This window comes from Arabidopsis lyrata, assembly GCF_000004255.2.
Source record: "Arabidopsis lyrata subsp. lyrata unplaced genomic scaffold ARALYscaffold_8, whole genome shotgun sequence".
NCBI lineage: Eukaryota > Viridiplantae > Streptophyta > Magnoliopsida > Brassicales > Brassicaceae > Arabidopsis > Arabidopsis lyrata.
In genome coordinates, this window is record NW_003302548.1 from 20037651 (window position 1) to 20061252 (window position 23602).

General features: G+C 36.2%; 5 protein-coding genes across 5 annotated transcripts; 2 read left to right on the top strand and 3 right to left on the bottom strand.

The window, feature by feature from the left end:
* Positions 1 to 2: 2 nt before the first annotated feature.
* Positions 3 to 7860, bottom strand: LOC9302511 (structural maintenance of chromosomes protein 6B). The gene is made up of 29 exons (XM_021028433.1): positions 7603 to 7860; positions 7125 to 7230; positions 6796 to 6929; positions 6544 to 6599; positions 6354 to 6440; positions 5960 to 6280; positions 5486 to 5605; positions 5130 to 5264; positions 4896 to 4972; positions 4721 to 4796; positions 4517 to 4591; positions 4308 to 4412; positions 3956 to 4125; positions 3751 to 3853; positions 3537 to 3649; positions 2916 to 3117; positions 2638 to 2769; positions 2433 to 2547; positions 2219 to 2304; positions 2042 to 2137; positions 1612 to 1748; positions 1420 to 1522; positions 1256 to 1335; positions 1059 to 1137; positions 915 to 972; positions 707 to 804; positions 537 to 631; positions 356 to 449; positions 3 to 253 (listed from the first exon to the last, which is right to left on the bottom strand). The coding sequence occupies exons 1-28, from the start codon at positions 7757 to 7759 to the stop codon at positions 392 to 394; spliced, it is 3174 nt and encodes a 1057-aa protein (XP_020884092.1). The 5' UTR covers positions 7760 to 7860; the 3' UTR covers positions 3 to 253; positions 356 to 391.
* A 992-nt stretch (positions 7861 to 8852) lies between these two features.
* Positions 8853 to 10199, top strand: LOC9302512 (zinc finger protein ZAT9). The gene has a single exon (XM_021016233.1). It carries the CDS (start codon positions 9091 to 9093, stop codon positions 10006 to 10008), a length of 918 nt encoding a protein of 305 aa, XP_020871892.1. The 5' UTR covers positions 8853 to 9090; the 3' UTR covers positions 10009 to 10199.
* Positions 10200 to 11156: 957 nt separating this feature from the next.
* On the bottom strand, positions 11157 to 14978 carry LOC9300810 (leucine-rich repeat receptor-like protein kinase TDR). The gene is made up of 2 exons (XM_002866392.2): positions 11892 to 14978; positions 11157 to 11712 (listed from the first exon to the last, which is right to left on the bottom strand). Exons 1-2 carry the CDS (start codon positions 14569 to 14571, stop codon positions 11279 to 11281), a joined length of 3114 nt encoding a protein of 1037 aa, XP_002866438.1. The 5' UTR covers positions 14572 to 14978; the 3' UTR covers positions 11157 to 11278.
* A 4478-nt stretch (positions 14979 to 19456) lies between these two features.
* Positions 19457 to 20778, top strand: LOC9302513. The gene is made up of 4 exons (XM_002864688.2): positions 19457 to 19847; positions 19932 to 20100; positions 20182 to 20266; positions 20347 to 20778. The coding sequence occupies exons 1-4, from the start codon at positions 19576 to 19578 to the stop codon at positions 20604 to 20606; spliced, it is 786 nt and encodes a 261-aa protein (XP_002864734.1). The 5' UTR covers positions 19457 to 19575; the 3' UTR covers positions 20607 to 20778.
* An 11-nt stretch (positions 20779 to 20789) lies between these two features.
* Positions 20790 to 23565, bottom strand: LOC9300811 (autophagy-related protein 3). The gene is made up of 10 exons (XM_021029947.1): positions 23245 to 23565; positions 22732 to 22802; positions 22529 to 22645; positions 22286 to 22449; positions 21949 to 22034; positions 21784 to 21835; positions 21599 to 21664; positions 21345 to 21472; positions 21174 to 21276; positions 20790 to 21070 (listed from the first exon to the last, which is right to left on the bottom strand). The coding sequence occupies exons 1-9, from the start codon at positions 23403 to 23405 to the stop codon at positions 21180 to 21182; spliced, it is 942 nt and encodes a 313-aa protein (XP_020885606.1). The 5' UTR covers positions 23406 to 23565; the 3' UTR covers positions 20790 to 21070; positions 21174 to 21179.
* Positions 23566 to 23602: the final 37 nt, after the last annotated feature.

A 23602-nucleotide genomic window follows, 5' to 3' on the forward strand; every position in this document is an offset into this window, starting at 1 on the left:
AATGATAATCATAAGCCAACAAAATGATATATAATACAGTTTATAATCAAAGTTTGACAATAACTAACCGTCATAAACAGAAATGAGAGAAAACAAAAAAAAAAGGGTCTCACTCAGCACCTGTAAAATCAAATCAATACACCATGGACGGCACAAAGCTCTTCTCTAACTTCCCATCAGCTCGTTTTTGTCGACAAAGCAAATGTGAAGTGGAAAACAAGTGTTGTAGTATTGACTCTAAGCCGAGGATGCCCTGATGAGACCGGGAAAGAAACACACAACACAAGTGAGAACTGGCGAAAGATGCCAGACACAAAGCATTAACAAGTGAGTGATGCAAGCAAAGTGTGAGTACCTTTATGGAGCTATACAAGGAGAGGTTATTTTGTTTTCAAGAACGAGGAGCAGCCATTTGCTGCTTCTTTATCCTCTCGTGCGACTTGACCATACTGTAACAGAGCACGAGAGAGAAAGAGTTTCATCCAAGTATCCACTTCACAAACAGAGTTCCATGGTTTTAGAAATTGATCTGTTACCTGATATCATGAGGGGTGATAAACATCCACTGCGATCCTTGTCCAATTGCAAAATCCACCAGTGCGTCCAAGCTGATTTTCCGGCTGACTGCATCCTGTATTTTCAAGAATCGGAAAGTTAAAAACTATGAAATGCTTGTAAAGAGAGGATTCTTAGAAGGACATAATACCATAAACACATCAAACTCATCCATTGCTCGAAATGGGGCTTCCGTCATTTCGTGAAGAGCTAGTGCAAAACATAAAGTCGAGAAAGAACGTTCTCCGCCTAATATAATGAGAAGAGCATTAGAATTTACCAATGGCTGACATAGGAAATGTCTTTAGATGGTAATGAGTAATATATAGGATTTTTAAGATTGTGGAAGGATGCAGTACCTGAAAGACCTTTGGTGTCTCGAACAGCATTGCTTGTTGCGTCTTGAGGCATCTTAACCTGTCGAAAAAGAAAGCCATCAATCAGATGATGTAATAATATGGGCACGTTAGTTGTAAAAATTGTAGCATGGCAGTGTCAATTACCTCTATGGACAAAGTTTTATTTTCATAACTGACTTTGATGTGTCCGCTGATACCTTTCTTTCCCAAGTGAGAGTTGAATCTGCTTCGAAGATTAACGTCAAAGAAAGATCCATATGGAAAAAATCATACTAATCTCAAGAGACAACCGAACTACAGATTTATCTATGTAGTTGGCAATGGGGGAAAGCGACTCTTACTGCCATGTTAACTGGCGCCGAAGAAGAGATGCATTTCTTTGAAACTTGCCCCAACGTGAATCTAAAGCATTTTTGCAGGCCTGATCAAACAGAAATGAATACATTAAACGATGAAACTATAACAACACATACAGCTTTAACATAAACAGATCTGCAAACTCAACCATGAGTTTTTCCCGATGGTCTTGATAGGATTTGCGCTTCTTTGCAATCTTTCGTTCTAGGCTCTCATACATCATCCTAAGGTCATCAATTGATTCAGAAAACCTGCAACAACAAAATTGAAGCATGTAATTTACTGTCACAGGTCGTTTCCGTGTGAAGGAAAAGCTGAAAGGCAATACTAAAATACGCACTGCTGATTCTCTCGATGAAGTCTCTGATTCATTCTGGTAATCTGAGCACTGAGCTGCTCAGGAGTACTCCCATCCCAGGGACCCAAAGATTCTATCTCACTCTCAGGACAAATTTCAGAGGCCTTCTGGTCACTTTCCTGATATTTCAGCACATGTAATTCGTAACCACAAGAAAAATGAACCCTGGGCAATAATAACCCAAAAAAAAAAAAATATCTATAGCTAATACACATTACTCCAGTAGCTAAGTTCCATAGAGTAGACAACATGTCATACCGGGTGTCAACCTGGCCATTTCCTTAGAGAGGGTTTACAAGACATATATATATATATATATATATGTGTGTACGTGTTGTATAGAACGGAAAGAAGTTTCATTTGTCATTTCGAAAAATTTCTGAATTTCTGATTAATTGCTTATTATCTGTACCTTCCGCTTATTTTTAAGCTCCTCGTAGTTAGCCTTAGCATTCTTAATATCAGGTAGGACCTTGTTTTTCATTATGTTCTCGTAATGGATTTTCTCCTGAAACAGAACCACGCTTACTTTCTGCATGCAAAACAAGTAAGAAATTCAAAATCTTTACATAGAAAAAAGAAGGGGTACCGCTTCGGCAGACTGAAGGTCTTTCTCAATCTTCTTTAGCTCATTCTCTGCTTCCTCAAAGGCATCAATTTCACCCTTGGCTGACTCTACATGCACGTTTTGAGAAAATGTAAGAATAGAGTCGGCCACTCAATCAAGATGATCTATTCATGTTGACCACAAACCAAGAAAAAGATACAGGTGTTTCAGAAACAGTAGTCTATCACAGACATACCACGCAAGTTCTCAAATGAAGCTGTAAGCTTATTAGCCTTAAGCTCAGCTTCTTTCAAGCAGTTTTGGAGCTTCTCAAGCAAAGCTTCTTTCTCATCTATCTCTTCTCGGTCTTTCTGCCATAGTAATTAGAAAAGAAAAATACTTTAAGGAATGATACGACAGTGAGAACAGTGACAGTCAAAAAGTTTCACCAACTAACTAACCATGATTTCAAGTTGAAGCTCATTAACACTTGAAGAAGGTGATGCTTCGGTCTCAGCAGCGACTGTATTCTTCAAATCCTGCATCTCAAGTTCCTTTGTCGTCAAAACCTTCTCTGCTTGGCTGCGGTGCTTCTGCATAAACCGAACAAAGAAACATATGGAAACGGTTATGGATACTAGCGAACTAAAGCTTCGTAAAATCAAGCTAATCATTTCAGTTAAGATATATAAAAGACTGTGAACTCTAGTTTCTACTGGATTAATCAATGAGACATTACCTTCAGTGTGCGCACTTTCGACTCAAGTTCCTCGAGATTCTCCTCTGCCTCTCTCTTACGTCTCATGCATTGATTTATCTCGTTTTGTTCTTTTGAGGCTTCTATTTCAAGATCCTTGATCTGGTCATCAAAAGAAGCACATAGTCGCGAAGATCTACGAGGAAGAGGAGGAAGAGTAGTCTGAACTGGCCCACGAAAAAACCTGGGGTAAGAGTAGATAAATTAGTGTTATGATTGGGGAAGATATTCATATATCCCCTAGATGCTCTCGAGTCAATCACTTTTAGCTAAAAATTACTAACTTATTTTACACGGCTGAGAAACTGTAGATGCAAGACAGTCGGATATCTCATTTTCCGGTCCCTTCAAGATAAGTTGAAGGGCTTTTGAAAATGAAAAAATGTCAAGCAAAAGGCTTCTATTGGATCACTTCTCAAGTTTGTCTGATGGTGGAAAACGTTGGAGAAATCCAGAGCCAGGACACAGAAAGAGGGGTGTATGTCATAGTTCAAAATTCTATTTCAAGAGAAAAGACTATCTCCGACCATGCAAAGGATTTGTTTTTATTTGCAAGGGAAGATATAGCGTGACTGTCCATGCCAAATCTAGCAAATTACTTACATTCGGTATCCGTCTAAAGTGTAAACATCCTTCAGATTTGAGAGCCTTTTCCCAAATGCAACCGCCTTTCCCACCTCATAGTTCTCTGCAAGCACTTGCCTCTCAACACCACTCTGAAATATCCAGAAAACAAGACTAAAATGTGAATACCGTCATATAAGGCTGTAAGAATGAAGAAATTTAGTAAGTGGAGGGAAGATCTGAAAGTACGAACCACATCCACCAAGACATTAAGGACGGTTGGGTTATCAGAGTGTATGACAGAGAAAATAGTTGGGTGTTCTGTCTGAGGAATCATGTGCCTTGGTATATTCAACCTGCATAATGAAGAGATAGCAAATATTTGCGTTATAAAGCTACACATTCATCACTGCAGAAGGTTAAAAGGTAATATCAAAATGCTTGATAAGAGTTTGAACCTTGGTCTCGAAAAGTCATAGATGATAATCTTGAGGTTTCTATAATTGGCTTCATTTGCACAGCCTCTTAGAGTGAGCGAATCTTTATGATCAGTCACAATGAAGGCATTTAATAGGTTTCCAAGAGCTTGTTCAACTGTAGAAGCCCATTTATTGCCATTGACTAAAGTCTGCAGAACATCACACCATTAGAAGAGACTTTTTAACCCACAATTATATGTTCACATTAAAAGATTGTTACAACAACAGTTGCACATGTCAGTTCCTTATTGAGCCATGCATGGTCAATATAAGATAACATGTGAACTAATTTGTTTGGTGCACAGATTTGCAAACGAAAGTAGAAACTTACCACATGGGAGCCGATAGGACCAATAGGTGGTTTTCTGAATCTACGATGATTTCTCTCAATAGCCTGCAGAAGATTAATGACTCTGTCCCCTCCAAATGCAGTAACCTGGTGAGCATGCATGTATTGTATGCCTCTTAGATATAACCGAAGAGGCTTGACAATATCCAGTTGAAACACCAAATATTGTGATGAAATGACGTAGTAGGCACCTTGTTTGTTTGATGTTTCTTCAGATCATTAATGTTCGACGTTACGAATCTTTGCCTCTTTTGATGGTTTTTAATCTAGAAGCCAAAAAGGCCAAAGAAATTAACAAGGTGTTAATTACAATTTTAAACAACCTACATATGAAACTGATTAAATTTTAAGACTTCAGATTCATATGTAAGTAATAAATATAAGTATAGTTGTACCATATCCTCGATGTGTTCTATCTCTTTCCTCCCATCAAACGCTTTTTCCAGTAAGCAGTTCTCTTCCTCTTTCAATCTAAAGTATCATTATTTAAAACATGTTTAAAGACGAGAGAGAAGACTACAGAAAAAGGCTAAGCAGACGAAAACGAAACGGAAAACTTAAGATTATAACCTGAAAAGCAAGGTTTCAACTTTCTCAACCTCCTGCTCCAAATATTTTAGTTTCTCCTCGATTTCAGATTGTTCGGCCTGCATCACTATCAACCAATGAGAAATATGCACAGATATATCTGTCCATACATATATACCTTCACAATATCTTGATCGTTATGCCAAGACACTGAGCACAAAAGAAACATGACATAGTTTTTCGTTTATAAAGATAATTCAAGCTGATATTTGGGACCTGTGTATTTTTCATTGTCTGTTCATTGATATCTCCAACCTGCCGTTCAAGCCTTCTAACACGATCCTTAATCTTTTGAACATAATTGCACTTATGATTGAACTCTTCTTGTAGAGCAATCTTTTCTCGTACAGCCTAAAATATGAACACACAAAGATCTATCAAGAACATGCATACAAGATGTGGACAATTAGAGCCTTGCAGCCCATTTGACAAATTCCAGTACTTTCATTTGCTTCATCTCCTAACAAACACTGAACAAGAAGATATATTTTGTTAAATATGGGAAGATAATTTGTCAATTCTTTAGGAAAAATTCCATTCACTAGGTCCCTCTTAAAACTAAGTTTACAAACCGTCTTCGCTGATTGGTGAAAGCTCTCTATCTCTCTCTTCATTGCAGTTGATTCATCCATCAGACATGCAACATGATCTTTCTTCTTGGTCAATGTATCCCTTAACGATTCCACTTTACCCTACAAAAAGGTCAATTATAATCAAACAAGCTGAGCTCGAAACATGAATTAAGCAATTATTCACCCATCAGTAGATCCCTACAGTAAGGCAGGCCACGGTTTGTGCTCTAAGAAAATTGAACATTTTTGAGGCAAAACATCACATAAACTTATGGAACCAAGATGGCACAATTTAAATACGACTCTACATAATCAAACTATCTCTTTTATACAGCTAAAAACTCCATTGTTATCTTATGATGGACATGTAGGATATCAGAGAGAAGTTAAAACTTGTAATGCACCCAGCATCGCTACCTTTTGATTTTGTTTAGCCATCCAAATTTCAGATGATGGAAAGTATGTATTACTTACCAGTTCCCAATCTATTTTAGCTTGGCAAGTCGGTATACGTTCTTTAAGCTTCACAATCTTCTCAGTCTGTTCCTGGAGCTGTCTATCCACATCATATACCCATGACCAAGCCAGTTTCTTCTTCAACTGCTGCAACTTTTGAGCTATTTCTTCAACTTGTTCCATATTCTTTATCTTTCCACGCAACTCACTGATCTCCTTTTCTATTGGTTTAATTGTGTTCTCCAATTCATCGACTATAGCAGTTGCATTTTTCAAGTGTTCGTAGATACTTTGGAGAAGATCATTGACTTGCTGAAGAAGGGTTGCCTTAAAAAAGAACTAAAGAGCAAAAAAAATTCAGCCATAATAACAACATGGTTGACTTTGATATATACCAATTCACGTGACATACCTTGAATTTATCTTTGTCATTTCCAGAATGTAAGAACTCCCTGCTTTTGTCTTGACTCATTACCACACACGGGTTTTCAACATCAATCTACCCATGTAAAATAGAAAAAGAATACAGTATTGAGTATGCCAAGTATTTCTGATATCAGTTAAATACTTTCTAAAATTTTGAATGAACGACCTAAACTCACATTAAAATGTTCAACAAGTTCCCGTAGCTCCTCCCTTTTGTTACTTACTTTTTTTCCTGCAGAATACAGGTTTCAGAAAATAAGAAAACAGAAAAACATTTTAAATCAATAATTTTGTATGCACATAACACAGATAGAGTTGTTGGAGAAGTGAATAAGAACGGGGACAGTCATCACAACAAACAGCACGGGGGCTATGAGATAGATAGTAAGTCAAACCATAAATTAATATAGAGAGTACAATGAATTAACCTAGATAATCTTTGAGAACGGTAGATGTAGTAGAATCAGTTATCCTGCGTTCGATAATTATAACTTCACCATAAATTTCAGGCTTAAAAGCATCCTCTCCATTGTTTTTCATTTCTACATGGACAACGGCATAGCTGCAAAGAAATCCCAACAAAATTGGAAAAAAAATTCAGTCACTCTTACCATTAGTCATTTCCTAATCAATGACAAGAGACGATCTAAAAAATTCAAGAAAGAAGAATAAGCGACACTAAACACATGTGCTTTTGCACTCTTTCCAATCTGCAAATCTGATATTTTAGAGAAAACATAGAGCAAGTGTACAAAACCTGCATCCAGTTTTAATGAAATCCTTTAGAGTGGCAGCGCGCTGAGTGCCTCTGGCTCGACATCCAAATGCAACACATAGAGCAGTCAGTATTGCACTCTTACCACCTGAAATTTTTACCAAAACAATAAATTAGCTTTCAATCTCTCAGAAATATTATCGTAGAGCGAGAAAATCGTAACCGTAAGTCCGTAATACAGACTATCCAAGGCCAAAACAAATTCTGATTGTCGTTTAACACTACAGATTAAAATTCTTATTCATGACTATACGACCCTCCTGGGAATAAACCAATTCTAAATCAAAGGAAAGATATTTCCACTAGCTCCCAACCTGAATTGTCAACACAATGAATCAAATTGAAAAATCCAGATTTCAAAATCCGGCGAAACCCAATTTCCAATAAGGCATGCGTGACTAAATTCAGTCAATCGGAGCTATAAAAATCAAATTTTTTTTGTAAAAGGAAAAAGACTTACTTCCGTTTTGGCCGGTGATGAAATTAACCCACTCGCCAAACTCAATCTGGAGATTACTATGGCACATGAAATTCTCAACTTTGATCCTCAGAATCGTACCCGACCCAGAACGCTGTTTGATGAATGAATCACTGGCTCGAGCCCCAGATTTTGTCATGGCTAATCGCGTTCTAGGGTTTTCTCTCACTCGGCTGAAACAAATTAGAAAAGATCAAGTTCCATTGATGCGACTGCTTAGGGCGGGAAAGAGAGATTGCTATTGTACGTCGCGTGTATATTGCTAACTATATTCCGCCGTCTTGACCGTACGATGATGATCTCGAGATCTTATGACCGAACACAAATGGGCCCAATAGGATGGCCCATTAGCCACATTCTTTTCTAGCTCAATAGACCCTTTTTCTTTTGGTCAACACTAGTGTTGAGTGTTATTAGTTTGTGATTTTTTTTTTTTTTTTGTGCACCATTTTTAGTTTGTGATTTAAATAGAATTTTAGTGATTTAAAATGTTATGTAGAATCTGTTGTTATTAAAAAGACACAACATGAAATTTATAAAAACAGAGAGGTGAATTGGGCTTTGAGATAATCATCAGGGTGGCCAAATCCATCACCATCTCTGTAGAACAACTTGATCACACGTACAAGGTTGAAGACTCGCATTAGAATCTGGCGTGGCAGAGTAGACGAAACATTAAAGAACTCATCCATCATTATCTCATGGTGATCCTTAATGATCTTCTTAAATTCTTTAACCGCTTCTTCATGACTAAAACCATGTTGCTTCATGTAACAATTGACTAATACTTATATGAATTATTTTATAATACTAATATGTAATTTATTTATTACTCACATCAACATTGTAAACTTAATTTTTCCAGTATTTATCTCCCGGTGATAGTTTTCTAATCACATATCATCTTCATAAGCTATCAGAAAATACTCAGATGACTTCTTTCCATAACAGAAGAAATATATATTTTATGTGTATTAGATCATAATTTATTAGTTAAACTAAAATTTATAGAAATATGATTGCCACAAAATTTGTTTTTATATTATAAATAGTTATTTGTATAAAACACCAAAATTTACAACTTATTTATTTCATATAAGAAAAAAAGTTAGCGTAACAAAATTTATATACCGACTTTGTAATTTAGTAAAATTGTTTGGTGTAAAAATAATAATGATAAAGATTAGCATGTAAATAATTGTTGACTTCGTTTTTTTTGACCAAAACAAAAGATGCTTGTAAGTAATTGTGGGAACATAATGCACCAAACACTTATGTTAAGTAGTTAACTCCTTTTGAATAGAAATTGTGTACATACTCATGTTCCTCACTCTCAAGCATCTATATATATGGGTATCCCCATTGACACAAAATCACATAGCAACAAACACTTCTCGCATAAAAAGCAGTCACAATCTTTAACCCCCAAAAAGTCTCTAAGCCTTTCTTTCTTTCTTTTTCATAGTCAAGATGTATTCACTTCTCAAGGCAACAAAAACCTGTCAGATTTGCAAGAGATCATTTTCAAACGGGAAAGCTCTTGGTGGTCACATGAGGGCTCACACTCGGAAACTTTCCGCCGGATCATCATCGTCAACTGGCTCGGTCACTCCATCACTACGACCATGCAACAACCTTGGAGCAAGCTTTAGACCTCCTGAAACAGTTCTGGTGAGATCTGTCCACACCAGTGAAGTTGTTGGTGGTCCAAAGCCAGATTTAAACACAGAAGGTGAGCAGCAAATAACTGCCAAGAGAAAGATAGTCGTCGTGGATCTGGAAGAGGAAGATTCGACAGAGTCTGAAAGCGATATAACTATTGAAGAAAGTGCTTTATGTCTTTTAAAAATGAAGAGCGACCCGACAGAATATTTTCAGAATCCAAAATCGATTGATAGTTTGGTATCAACTCGAAAAAAAAAAGATACTGAAAAGCATATCGTAATAGATTCTGAAGACGACGACCAGGAAGACAGTGATGAGTACGTTGCTGAAGATGAAGATGAAGATGAAGACGATGAAGATGAAGATATTAAGTTTCTCACTTCAGATATGGGAGACCTAACAGGAGACAGCGATGAAGATGAAGACGATTATGATGATGAAAACGCATATTACGGTGGGAAAGAGAGAAGGGGTAAGAAACAAAGCAAATATACGTGCGACATTTGTGGACAAGTTTTACATTCGTATCAAGCATTAGGCGGTCATCGAACTAGCCACAGAAACAAACGATTGAAGATTTCCGACAAGAATCATTCCGCCGAAGATGGGCCAGTGGTTCGACGAAGCTACGAGTGTCAAATTTGTAACAGAGTGTTTGCATCTGGTCAAGCACTTGGTGGTCACAAAAAGATTCACTATACGTTCCATGCTCCACCCAAGTAACTTGTCGACTTCCACCAAGTGACCATATAAACTATGAAGCGTAGATTTGGGTGACTATTCCATTCCGATAAACAAATAATAAAACATGCTCTCTCTTTTCTTTTTGTTTTCCGACGAATAAAACATGTTCTCTATTTTAATGTTGTTGTACCCTTTTTAAGTTTATTTTCCAATATTAATAAAACTTTGGTTAAATTTCTGTTTTTGTATGCATAATAGCGCTTATTCAGAGTATATATATTTTTTAAAGGCTTTCAAAGGCAACAAAAAAAAAACATAAGAAAGGTTAATATAGAAAAATCTTCTAGATGACTAGCATATTTAGCTTAGTTGTTTGTACTAATGTCATCATCATTGTGTTAGATTCGGATTTAAACTCGCATATAACATGTTATTCACAAACAAAATTCTTATATACTAAAGACTATTTTCATGTGTTTAATCAGAAACTAAACTAAACATTGTTGTAAAAGATAATTTTTATTTTGAAAAAATATTTCTCCAATATTTTTATCGTAGAAATTGAAATAAAATCATTATCCAAATTAAATAAGTTTTGTTTGACTAGCTATAGTCAAAGATATATAATCCAAATGTGTCAATTGATTGAATACGAATGATAAGGTAATAAGAACAACGTTTAATGGAAATATAAAGCGCGACTGAAGATAAAAAGAATAGTACGCTAAATGGAAATATATCATTGAATTGAGTCATAGTTTGAATTTTTCTTTGCGTATATGTTAACATATTAAAATATCCAAAAAGAAACACCAATAATTTTAGTCTTCTTTTTTTTTTTCTTATATAGATTTACAAATTGAAAAAATTCAAATGACAATAATTTTAAAAATGATATTTAATTTGAGAAAACTAAAATTGTTGTATATTTTCGGACGTAAAGCATAAATTATTAACATATGAAAATGTAGATGCAAGGACAAACATCTATTTGCCAATGCATGTTATTTTGCTCCAAAAATAGAACAATGATACTATTGTTGGCATGTTGTACCTCAATTGTATTGTCGATGCAAGGAATCCACATGCTCATTCTCTTCAAATACAAATCTCTCTAATTAATCTTAAGCCCGGAAAATGTAGAAGCATGATCTTCTTTAAAGCAAAATTCGAAACTTCCATTCATATAACCAAAAAGAAACATAAGCAAAAATACACTCATATATATACTCTTGACAGTAACACCCCTAAAAAAATCTACAGTTACATTAAAAACTCCAAATACGAAAAATATATATATAAACAATCATTACACCCCAATCCTTTGACATTTAACATCACCACCACCACTACAAACATCTTCGAAATTGACATCATTAACATCACCAACGACGATCACGTTATCCTCTACAGTCTTCCTCTTTGGCTTTGCCTCTTGAAGAATTAACAACACATCTCTCATCGGTGGTCGGTCTGTCGGATTCCGGCTTGTACATAACAACGCAATTCTCAACATTTGTTTCATCTCTTCTCTTATAAGACTACACGACCTACCCATGCTTTTGTCTAGAACTTCTTCTACATCTTCTTTTGTCTTCAACTTTGATCTAACCCAATCCACGATACTGTTACCTTCACCGAATTCCGGTTCCACCGATCTTTTCCCGGTGATAATTTCTAACAATATCACTCCATAGCTATAGATATCACTCTTTTTATCCACCTGTAGTGTGTAAGCATACTCTGTAACCAACACAGACAAACAAAATTAGAATTTTAGTCATAGTGTCAGACGTTGTCATCCCAACAAAGAGAATGTTTAACAAACGGACAAAATTGAAATAATAAAAACAAAGGGACAAAAAAGTACAAAATTTAAAATTTGGGGAAAAGTAAAGAATAATCAAAAAAGTTAAGGGTACCTGGTGCAATGTAACCGTACGATCCGGCGACGACGGACATGGATTCGTCGGTTTGAATTAGCTTCGCGACGCCGAAATCCGCCACACGCGCCTCGAAATCAGCGTCGAGGAGGATATTGCTAGGTTTCAGGTCACGGTGTACGATCACCGGATCACAATCATGGTGGAGATAACAGATCCCTTGAGCAACTCCGATCGCGATTTGATACAACGCCGTCCATTCCGCCGCCGCGTTCATCGTCTTATCGCCACCGTGAAGAAGATCGTCTAAGCTTCCATTAGGCATGTATTCGTATAGAAGCATCGTGCAATCTCGATTCGAGCAGCATCCAAGGAGACGAACAATGTTCCGGTGACGTACGTTCCCTAGAACATCGACCTCCGCCAATACGCCGCTCTTCCGCCGTCGGATTTTGCCGTTTTCTTTGTTTTTTCCCCAGAGTTTTTTCACGGCGATTATTTCTCCGTTAGGCATCTCCGCCTTGTACACTGTTCCGGTTGATCCCATTCCGAGGATGTTATCTGTCTTTGAGAGACACTCCACCACATCATCCGCCGTGAAATTTAGCCTCTGAAACGCGGTTAGCTTCCACGGTCCTATATCTCCGCCGTTTCTTCCACCACCGTCGACTCTGTTTCCGTAGCTTTTCTGGAAACATCGAGTAGCGGCTACAAGGACGAAGAATCCAACTCCAATCGCCGCCGCCAATATCCAAACAATAGCTCCGGCTGTTTTCTTCGGTCGTTCCTCGTTATGATGACCGTCGAGGTCTGAATCTCCGGCGTTAAACCTATCGGAATTGCAAGGTTTTCCGACGACATCTCCGCAGAGACCTTCGTTTGAGGCGAAAAACGACGGATTCAGATGCGCTAACGAACCACTTGGAATTGGACCGATTAGCTGATTATACGAAACGTTGAAGGTTGTGATCGTCTTGGAGCTTCCGAAATCGGAAGGGATTGTTCCGGTTAAGAGATTGTGAGAAAGATCTACGTCGGCGATCGACGGAAGCGTTGAAATCTCCCATGGAATGATTCCGGAGAGATGATTTTGGCTGAGATTCAAACAGAGAAGCTTCTCGCAATGTCCGATGTCCCATGGAATCGTTCCGTTGAGTGAGTTTCCTTGTAGCTCAATTCTGTAGAAGCTTTTGCATCCAACGTAATTTGGGATTTCACCGATCAAATTGCTGAAACTCGCTGAGAAGATCTGTAGATTCGGAGCTTTCCATATGTTTTCTGGTAACTTTCTGTGGAAGGAATTGGTTGAGAGATTTAAGTACTGAAGAACAGGTGCGGTGGCGAAATCTGCCGGAATTTGATCGGTGAATCTGTTGTTGCTCAAATCGACGAAAGTGAGATTGCGTAGAGAGCCGAATCCGATTGGAATTGTGCCGTTTAATCGATTGTTTTGACTCCGAAACCGCCATAGAGAATCGCAACGAGTTAAGCTCTTTGGTAACTCACCTTCAAACATGTTGGAGAAGAGGATGAGTTTGTATAACTTGTTTCCATGGCAGAGAGAAGAAGGGATTGTTCCGGTGAATGAATTGTTGGAGACGTCCATTGTCACAAGGTTACCGTTTGATCCAAGCTTTTGTGGCAAAACTCCGGTAAAGTTATTGTTCCATAGAGACAATGTAGTAAGCTCAGGGAGTTCACCGATTCCTTCAGGTACTTCACCTGAGAGGTTATTGCTGATTAAGCTTAGCCATGTGAGGTTCTTCAAGTTTGAGAAGCCTGATGGGATACTACCAGAAAGTTGATTAATCGAAAAATCGAGTAACTTGAGGGCTTTCAAGTTGCTATAACTCTCTGGAATTTCGCCGGTGAAACCGTTATCGAAAAGAAGCAAAGTCTCGAGGTTTGTGAGATTTCCGAGTTCTTGAGGCAGAGAACCAGAGAGGCTGCAATTGGAAACATCAAAGTACTTAAGATTCGAGAGTAACGAAAACTCCGAGGGTATGCTTCCGGTGAAGTGATTATAACCGATCTCGATGTGTTGGAGCTCTGGTAAGAGCCCTAATCTCGGAGGTAGTTCACCTCCAAGAACATTTCCGGCTAAATGAATAAACTTCAATCTCTGTAAACCACCATAAGCTGCAGGGATTTCTCCTTCAAAGTAACTCCCACCAAAGTTAAGCTCTTCCAAGAAACGAAGACGAGACACGTCACTAGGCAATAGACCTTCGAAGTTGTTGCTGAACGCATTGAAGACTTTTAAGAACTTAAGCTTGGAGATTCCGGGAGGGAAACTCGAGTCGAACGAGTTATGGCTGATATCGAGGGTAGTGAGCTTGGTGAGATCAAAGATAGAAGTCGGAAACGAGCCTTCCAAAGAATTCCCACTGAGATTCAAGTAGAGTAAGCTCGACAAGTAACGAATCTGTATAGGAATACGACCAGAGAGGTTCCGGTGAGAGAGGTCGAGGGAAATGACTTGAGCCGTTACATTATCACAGACTACACCGGACCAAGAACACCAAACGGGGACGTTTTGACCATCAACCGGGACTTTCCAATCTTGAAAGGCAGAGGGAGGGCCAGAGAGAGATGTTTTGAGGGAAATGAGAGACAAAAGTTGAGGTGAAACCTTGAGGGCTAAAGAATTGAAAGCAAAGAAAGGAAGAAGAAGAAGGAGATGAACAATAAAATGAGAAGTGTTTTTCTTGTTCATCATGGCTTTTAGAAAGAAATTAAGGTGAAACTGTGGTGAGATTGTTGAGAAAGGTGTTAGTGTTGACAATGGTGGATTTAAGGGTTTGAAGAAGATGGAGGAAGACAAGAGAAGAAGAAGAAGTCATGATGATAGTGATGATTATGGAGTGCGTCTAATGGTCTGGCTTTTGTTGGTTAAGGCATTATGGTTTTGTGTGGGGAAGAAAAGAAAAGAAAAGAGAAAAAACTCAATCCATTTCCCACTCTTCTTTTACTTTTCTCACTTTTTTCAAATTTACTGTACTTCGTATATTAATACCTTTTTTTTTTTTGCTGGTTACTTTTAGCAAGTATGAACCAAAGTAAATCGTATAAACCATCAAAATATAATTGTATGAATTTTTGTTTTGCCATCATAAAAATATTGGGTGGAGTTCTTTGAAAATCAGAAACCAAATCACAATGCCACTCATTTTAAAAACTGATTATTTAGATTGCTTATATCTTTTCTTCTCCTCGTTAAAATTCTTTTTTTCCACTATGGTTATCTTTTTAAAAACCTTATGCAGACAAATTGAATGTTCAATGGAATGTATACGCATGCAGATGTACATGTATAAGCGAAAGTGGACTGTATTTATCTCAGTCACTCACAGGATCCAATAAAGCTAAAATCCTCTGTCTCTCCACTAACTCTCAAGCCCACTATATATATGTGTGCGTATATATATTTTTACATGTATATGAATAATGGTTTTTTTTTTTTAACACCAATCTCGCGCCCAAAAGATTCAAGATTATATAACAAATTCATCGTATTTTATCCTTCAATCACACCATTCATACGTATAGATATACGCGTGCATCTCCTTATGGTACTTTTAGTGAAATGATAGATACGATTGGGACGTTTTTTCAATTAGTTGTATATTCACCAAAGAATATACAACTTGATTTGAACTTTTAGATTAGATTAGAACTGGAGTTAAGAGAGTTTTGTGAATTTAATTTTGTTGTAATCTATTGTAGAGTTATTTTATATGAAATGCAACACTTATAATAATCGCATCTACCCTTCGTTATCGTAAGCATTGGCTTGTCAATATGATTCAAATCGTCGTGAGATAATTTGACCATTAAGCTCTAAAGCTTACAATCATTTAACTATTATTATTTTCTAAATTCTCTCAATCACATGGTCTTGTTCTACTAAAAATAACGTGTCTAGCTATGTATCTTGCATTCTTTAAATTTACATGTTTACCTACTCGTATATACATCATCATGGACATGTACATGATCATATTTGTATATTCTCATATTTTTATATTAATTTTTTTTCTTATATATTCACTATTTCTATTGTTTCTCATGTATTTCAAAAAATATCTCAAACACATGGTCCCGTTCTACTAAAATTTTTTTGTCTCATTTATTTATTTGATACAACTAGGAAATCCAAACTATGCCTTTTGCTTATACATATTATTTTCAGATGTCTTTTTCTTATAACATTATTTCTTTTCTTTACTAAAAACACAGTAACAATAACACAAAATGAAAAAAAAAAAAAAAAACAAATTTTGTCAATGCTATATATATAAAGTTATAGCTGTAGAAATTGACTTAAGGGCATAAGGTTTGTATCATGATGGTTGCTTGCCATTATAGATTCACTTTTCATCATTAAGGTTGGGTGAATTAAATATCTCACATTTATTCGATGATCCATAAAGTTCCAAAAAGGAATTCATTATTTCGCAACTAATCACCTAATCTTTTACCAAAAAAAAAAAAAAAAAAAAAAAAAAACTAATCACCTAAATTATCGCTTATCAGCTTATGCATATATAGTCTTAAAGGCTCCGTACGTACGTGAGGTGAGCATAATGCTATACTATATTATCACAGAATTCATTTTCTATTATACCGTTAATTCCTTACTCGTGGCATCATAGTTTCAAACTGCAATGGTTCTATTACTATCACTATGTACGTGGTTCGAAGTCTTAAATCAACTTTTTATAAAACTGTTTTGTGTAACTGATGTCGTGGAAGCAACGATAACATCTCAATTAGAATGATTTACGTTTTACAAATTCGTCCTATAAAGGTTCAATGATCCTAAACATTTTGGAATGTTATATAAGAAAATTAAATAGAATGCAATAATGAAAAGAAAATGTATAGAGGCATGCGTCGTTACATTTCTCTTTTGTTAGTGTTTCTTTGGCCACGCGCGTCTTTTTCGCAACAACAGTATGGTATATTTTGCCTTTTCCCAAATGACGGTTTTACCCCCAACTGAATTTCTATTACATGAAACGTGATCAAGCAAATTGCAATGTGTATTAGAGAAATTTTATTTTGTTTAAAGGCTGAGTAAAAGATTTAAGTATTACACTTAAAAATGTAGGGTTCTAAATTTAGAATATCTATTATTGAATGTAACATCCTTCAGTTTTTGGTGGTTTTTGATAGAAATGAGTTGTAGTTCAAATTAGTAGAATTCCTTGGTATTCACAATTTGTAACAGAGCAATCGCATTCAAGTTATTTTTTGTTTGTATATGTAAAATATATGAATCAAGAAAAAATTGTTAAATTTGGAAGTACACGAGACGTAAACAAAATAAAGTAGAAAAGAAAGGGTAAATAATTATAAAAGTTTTCTACAAGAGAATGATGAAAGAATTGAACATTCTTCAAAAGTAAACAAAGAGGATGAAATAAAGAGAGAAAGAAAACGACTGATGGAAGTGAGGCCATTTATATATGTATAAAATATTATTTCAAATGCCTCATTTTTTAATATATTTTTTTACTTTTCTAAATACCACCGTTTGAATTAAATTTTTTATTAAAATAAAAATACCACCGTTTGTATTCAATTTGACATTTGTTATGACACTTTAATTTGGATTTTATTTTTGGTTCAGAATGAAATGATTTGTCATCTAAGTGTTAATATGAAGTTTCATACTTTTTCTTATCTCGTATTACATTATCATATGATTTAAGTATTAATATACTATAAATGATAATCTATAATCCAGAACTCTGGTTTCCTTATCAATAAATTTTACAAAAAAATCTATAATCCAAATGAGCTATTTATTCAAATAAACAGCTCCACAAATTCAACATGCAACATATCTCAACTTACAACAACTTTTCCCTGATGATCTACAAAAAAAAAACATGGTTTATTCGGAAATTTCTAGTCTTATTAGATCTCAATTTATTCATTTTGCTTTTGGAATGTAGACAGTTTTTTATAACGAAGTAAAACATTTGCTGGGATGGTTGAAAGAATCAAATTTTGTCAACCTCATCACAACTTTGATTTGACACTAATAAAACATATTGCTCAGATGAAGCCAAATTAGATGTCAGTTTTGTCTATAGTTTAAGTAGTCTGATCATCCCCACTAACCAAATCTCTTTTTGGTTGTATGAAAAAGGTTTGTTAAATTACTTTCTGTTATTGGTGTAATTGAAAACACTCAAATTAGTTAATAAACCAAAAACACACATTAGAGCAAATTTAATTAACATGGCCCATGCTTTATTTTGTCTTATGTGTTGTGGGCACATAGATGCTTTAGCTTGAAGTTATGATCATATTTAAAGTGGCAATAATGCATTATCATTAACCTATAAATTTCCATAAAATTTTCAAAGCTGTTAAGCAGATTAGAGGGTAGAACCAATGAAACAACCAAACAAAATTATTATATCAAAACGTGTAATCATTTTGTTCATGAAAAAATAGATGAGTATTTCCCATGGGATCCTAAATCAACAATACTAATCATTATTTTTTCATTTCAAAATCTTGTCCTTTCCTTTATCTATATTTCCCATTTGAAAATAAAATAAAAATGTTATGATTGCATGTGGGATAAAAATGGGGAAAAATTGGAGGACAGCCCATATGCCTATTTACCCTCTTTTTTTTTTTTTTTTTTCTATAACCACAGTCGATTTTTATTTCTTGATTTCTTTATGTCTATAAACGTTATATATTGAATGGGTCTTGAACCAATTAATCTGAAAATTCTGGTACAAGATGTCAGCATGTTAGTGTTTTGCTTTGTCATAGCTGATTGTTGGATGACTACTGAAATGCATACATTTCTTGATTCCTCATTTAGAAAGAAACAAAATCAATGTTGAATAGAGCCACTTGAACCTTATTATAGCAAAGGAAGTTTTGCAATGCTGGAAAGAGTGAATGTTGGAGATCTGTTACTTCCAAGTCTTTTTAACCATGAATGTATAAATCCGGTCCGGCATATCAGTCAACTTTCGGTCGGGAAACAAACGGGGCGATAAACCGGTTATTCTTTAGTCAGCATGATCAAGATCTTAGAAATCATTTTAGATGGTAGAATGATAAAAGATCATGCTAGAAATAGTGAATGTTGTCTTTAACCACGTATACCCGGTTTAGTATGTTAGTCAACTTTCCGGAAACAACCGTCATAAACCGGATTTTGATTATCGGATTAAAAAAAAATTGATTGCTTTGACGGTTTCCAGAAATTTCAGTTTTCATCATCAATCTTTTTCCGTTTTATTTTTGAATCTGGTTGTTATCAAGTCTTTTTAAGTTTAATTTTTGAGATACATAATAGAGAAGAAGCATAATTAGAAATAGTTTTTGATGAATTGTTATATGTATACTAGTGTTTTAAGGTCATAGGGTTTGCTAAGGTCTCAAGCCTATTATTGCTCCAGTTGATTTTTATCATCAGAGCTACTGAGCTTTGCAACTGCTAAGATTCAAGCCTATTACAAATTTGAATGGACTTTATAATGTACAGTTTTGAAGGTACATTAATTAGGTTTGTTGATTTTTTCAATTGCATAAGTAGATGGCTGATTTAGACAAACGTAAAAGTATGAGGCCTAAAAGAAGAAATAACGTAAATAAGAAATAAATACTATTCCATTATTAGATATATCTTCGTAAATTTACTAAGAACCGTTTCCTTCTTCTACAGCAAGAAAAGTTCAACCAAATGGGAATCAGCGGCGTCTGCGGCGGCGCAGAGGAGCTGGAGATTTTCGGAAAAGCTGATACGGTTACCGTAACCAATAAACCACATATGGCTCCGTCAATTTCTTCGTCCTCCACATCATCATCTGAGTCAGTAATTGATCCGGTGAAGATGAGTTATGGAATGAACGGTGAGGAGGAGGGAGAGTTTGAATGGGTGGCTGTAGATAAAGAGATTGATCTTATTACGGATGAAGCTCCGGAACTTGACGACGCTTTCTCTGCACTTCAGTTGTGAGTTTTCCAAAGTCGTTTTTGCGAGAATTTGAAAGCCAAAAAAGGCTTTCTTATTGAAAGAACTCATCGTTTATCTTTTAGGATGTTCAATGATGATGAAGAAGAATCAGGAGACCAAGTTTCAGAGTCGGAGTTTGTGGATTGGATTGAGCCTCCTTTGCAGCTCTGCAATACTAGACTTCTACAGCCTTATATGCTTGACAGACTCTACGACGCCTTTCATGTGTTTCAGACCGATCCATCTGTTCAGGTTCTCTGTTTTCTCGCTGTAATGAGGTCCATGGTTTGAGAATCATATAACTGATGCAGACATTGGTGTCTAATGTTGCAGAGAATGGTTATGTCCTTGACTTCAGACAAGGCTGTTTGGGATGCGGTGATGAGTAATGAGGTTGTCCGGGAGCTCATAAGTAACGGTAAGAATGAATATAAGATACAAATGGGCTATGGTAATAACCGATGATTATGTAAGAGTTTTCCTTGATGTATAATGCAGCTGAGAGGTCAGAAGAAGACTCTGGTTCAGCCGCAAATTGCTTGAGAAGGTTTTTTGAAAGAAGTGCCGTCAAAATCATGGACGCAATGGAGAGAGTCACAAAGTACGTCACTGACCTCTTCAATGTTGTTCCTGGAGATGAGACTGTTGTGTTAGCCTCAGGTGCTGCGCCTGTGATGGAGAAGCTTCAGATGACTGTTCTGCTCTCCATTGTTGTCCTGCTTATCGTGTTAGTTAAACGAGTAACGAGAGGTAGATAGTACAAAATACCCAGCCAAACTATGATCTCACATTTCAGGGTCTGCTTTACAATTGTAATTGTGACCTCTGCGGCTGAAATCGCAGCAGAAAAACTGTAATACTTGTGCTTACTACTGTGTAATAAGAATATAGTGATTGAAATCACTATATATATATATGACATTTCAAACATTAAGCCCAACTTCTCCAAAGCAAGAGTGTACCAAACACACTAAATCACATTCTGTTTTTTGAACTACAACGAATCAGTTTTGATCAAATACCCGTTTTCCGAGTATCATCACAAATTAGTATTCATCAGCGTAAACTTTAGATAAACGAGTGATTAAACCACAACACCTTAAAGTTTCTTTTGGAGAGAAATGAAAGTGAGGACTCTAATTTATGTACAGTGCAGAGCCATCCAGCCATCCATGAGACCAGTGATTGCTTCCAGGATTCACGAGCACATACTTGTATAAATCTGGTAAAACACCAAAAGCAAAAGTGTCTCCAAGTTTACGATAAAAGCTTTTACCAATTAATTGTGTATATGGAAATAATAGACAGTGAGAAGGGGATCTCACCTGGTATTAGGTGCTTGAGCTACCGAGATCAAAGTCCATCGTGTAATCATACTCAATTGTTGGAATAACTGATGCCATGAACTTCAAGAACAGGAAGAGGTACCTGGCAAAATAGCAATGGTGTAACCAGCAAGCCCAATGATAAGCATTATTTGCAATAAAAACACATACTTGTCAACTTCAGGTTCTACTCCACGCGACATTAACACATCAATGATTTTCTTCATAACAGCTCCATGCCGACAGGGATGAACTGAAGCATGTTTACCAGGCAAGTGTGGATGATCTTCGATTGTGACCTGTGCATTTTTTAAAGAGGATCACAAAAATATTCTGCATTGGTCAGATTAAGAAGACATAAGTCGGAAAACTTTGGTGGAATAACAAAAAGTCATTTAATGCAGTTGAGATCGTCTTCTTTTTACCGTTTTACGAGCATGGTCTTGGCTAACATCCTCCATTACAAGTTCAGGTTGCAGCAGCATCCTTGACTACAAGATACATCATAGCTTCTAAGTTAGATAACAGGAAATATAAACGCACTACAAAACTCCAAGAATTTTAGGATGAAAAAAAACAAAAAAGTAACAAATATGAACGAGATGCAAACCTCATCATAACCGGTCAGCCAAACACGAGGAGTTTGGTAATACTTATCATACCTGAACCAAAGTGAAGAATTATACGTTTGCCTACTACTAAGCCAAAAGTATGAAAGCTGTAACTAAAAGTCAAAATGCAGTACTAAAATATGAAAGAAACGCAGGATGCTTACGTTATGCTGAGATCATATGTCCGAGTTCGGAGAATGTTATCGTCATCAGGTTCATGAGCCACAAGATAAGTTGACTGAAGAGTTGCCTGAGTCAAGGAAGAATAAAAAGTTTAAAACTACTGGTAGAACCAAAAACTGGGAAAAATGGAAATATGCTTCAAAGGCAAAATACACACACAGCCAAATCATAACCCTTTAAAAACTTTTGCAATTTCCTAGGAACTTGCAAATTCATGTGCATAATTCAGAAGCATTTTTCAAAGAGCAATAACAAAAAGCTGAGTGCAACTGCAAAGAAAAATGGGATAGTGAGAGAGTAAGAAAAAAAAACACTCACCGGGTCATTTTCTACCACATTGTCAGCCTCATCAAACTCCTCCATGTCTGGAATATCATCATCCTCCTCACCTCCAAAATACGTAGGTATTGATTGGATAGTATTTTTCTCGTTTATGTCCAAGGCATCCATGGATGGTAAGTTTTCATCTTCGTTGCCTTTATCTATGGCAAAAATCAAGACACAAGTTGAATAAGAGAAAAGTGAGTTTCAGAGGCACAAATCTCTCAATACAAAATGTACCTTTCGGTTTCCCATGTGTCGCCAGCCAACCATCATTATCTTCATCATCAACCAACACTTCACCTCCAGCAGCTTCATAATCCTCTGCCACAGATGCAGCTCTCCGTAGACAAGGTACTGTCAACCCGTAAAAATTCCACAACATAATGTGAAATAAGAACTACAAAGCCAACAGAAATCAGCTCTAAAGATTCTAAATTTACCATTTCTAGTAATCAAAAACTGTTTGTCCGAGGGCAAGTATGGCTTCCTTTTGCTTGGGTCACCAGATTCCCTAATCAAAAGTAAAAGCCATTGTGTCAATCTTACCCATTCAAGCATGCTTGAACTAGAAGGCATATACAAAAGCGTAAAGACCAATATGTTATAGACATAAAGTTTTGAGCAGTAAGATATAAAAGTTTAATATACATCGCTACCCAGGAAAACTTATTGGTCCAATAAACTAATCAAACATCAGAAAAAAACTACTGAAAAAAAAACAACATCCAAGGAAGTTGTAACCAGAAAAGCCACAATTTGATTGATCCCATCAAAATCTCACATAATTTGTATAAAAGTCAATAAATTTTCGCCAACACAGAGAGACCCATTGACGCATATTCCTCAGGGATCAATTTCACATATCATGGATCACAAAATTCACAAACTCAAAATTGTACAATTGGCCACTATGTATTCAAATTCTCCAATAAAAACTCGAAATTGAAACTAACCAGGACCAGGTAGGACACTTGGAGACGAGATTATCTCCGGCGAGTACGAACTCGCTGACGCTGAGAACTCCCTTCTCCTTGAACGCCGAGATCGTACGAGGACCTGTGATCCTCTCAACTGTTCCTTTAAATGCTTCATGAAGCTTTTGTGAAAGCACCATCTTTTGAGCTAGCGATGAATTAGGATCTAATCAATGGTTTATATCGAGGAAGGATTTATCGTATCGGCGAAAATTCTAATCGGAGATGAGATTCGATTGCGGACCCTAATCCCTAAGCAGATTTATAGATTCCGTCAAATTTGAGGAGATGATATGCCTCTTTGTAATATTTTGAGAAATATCTCGAATAGTCCTCA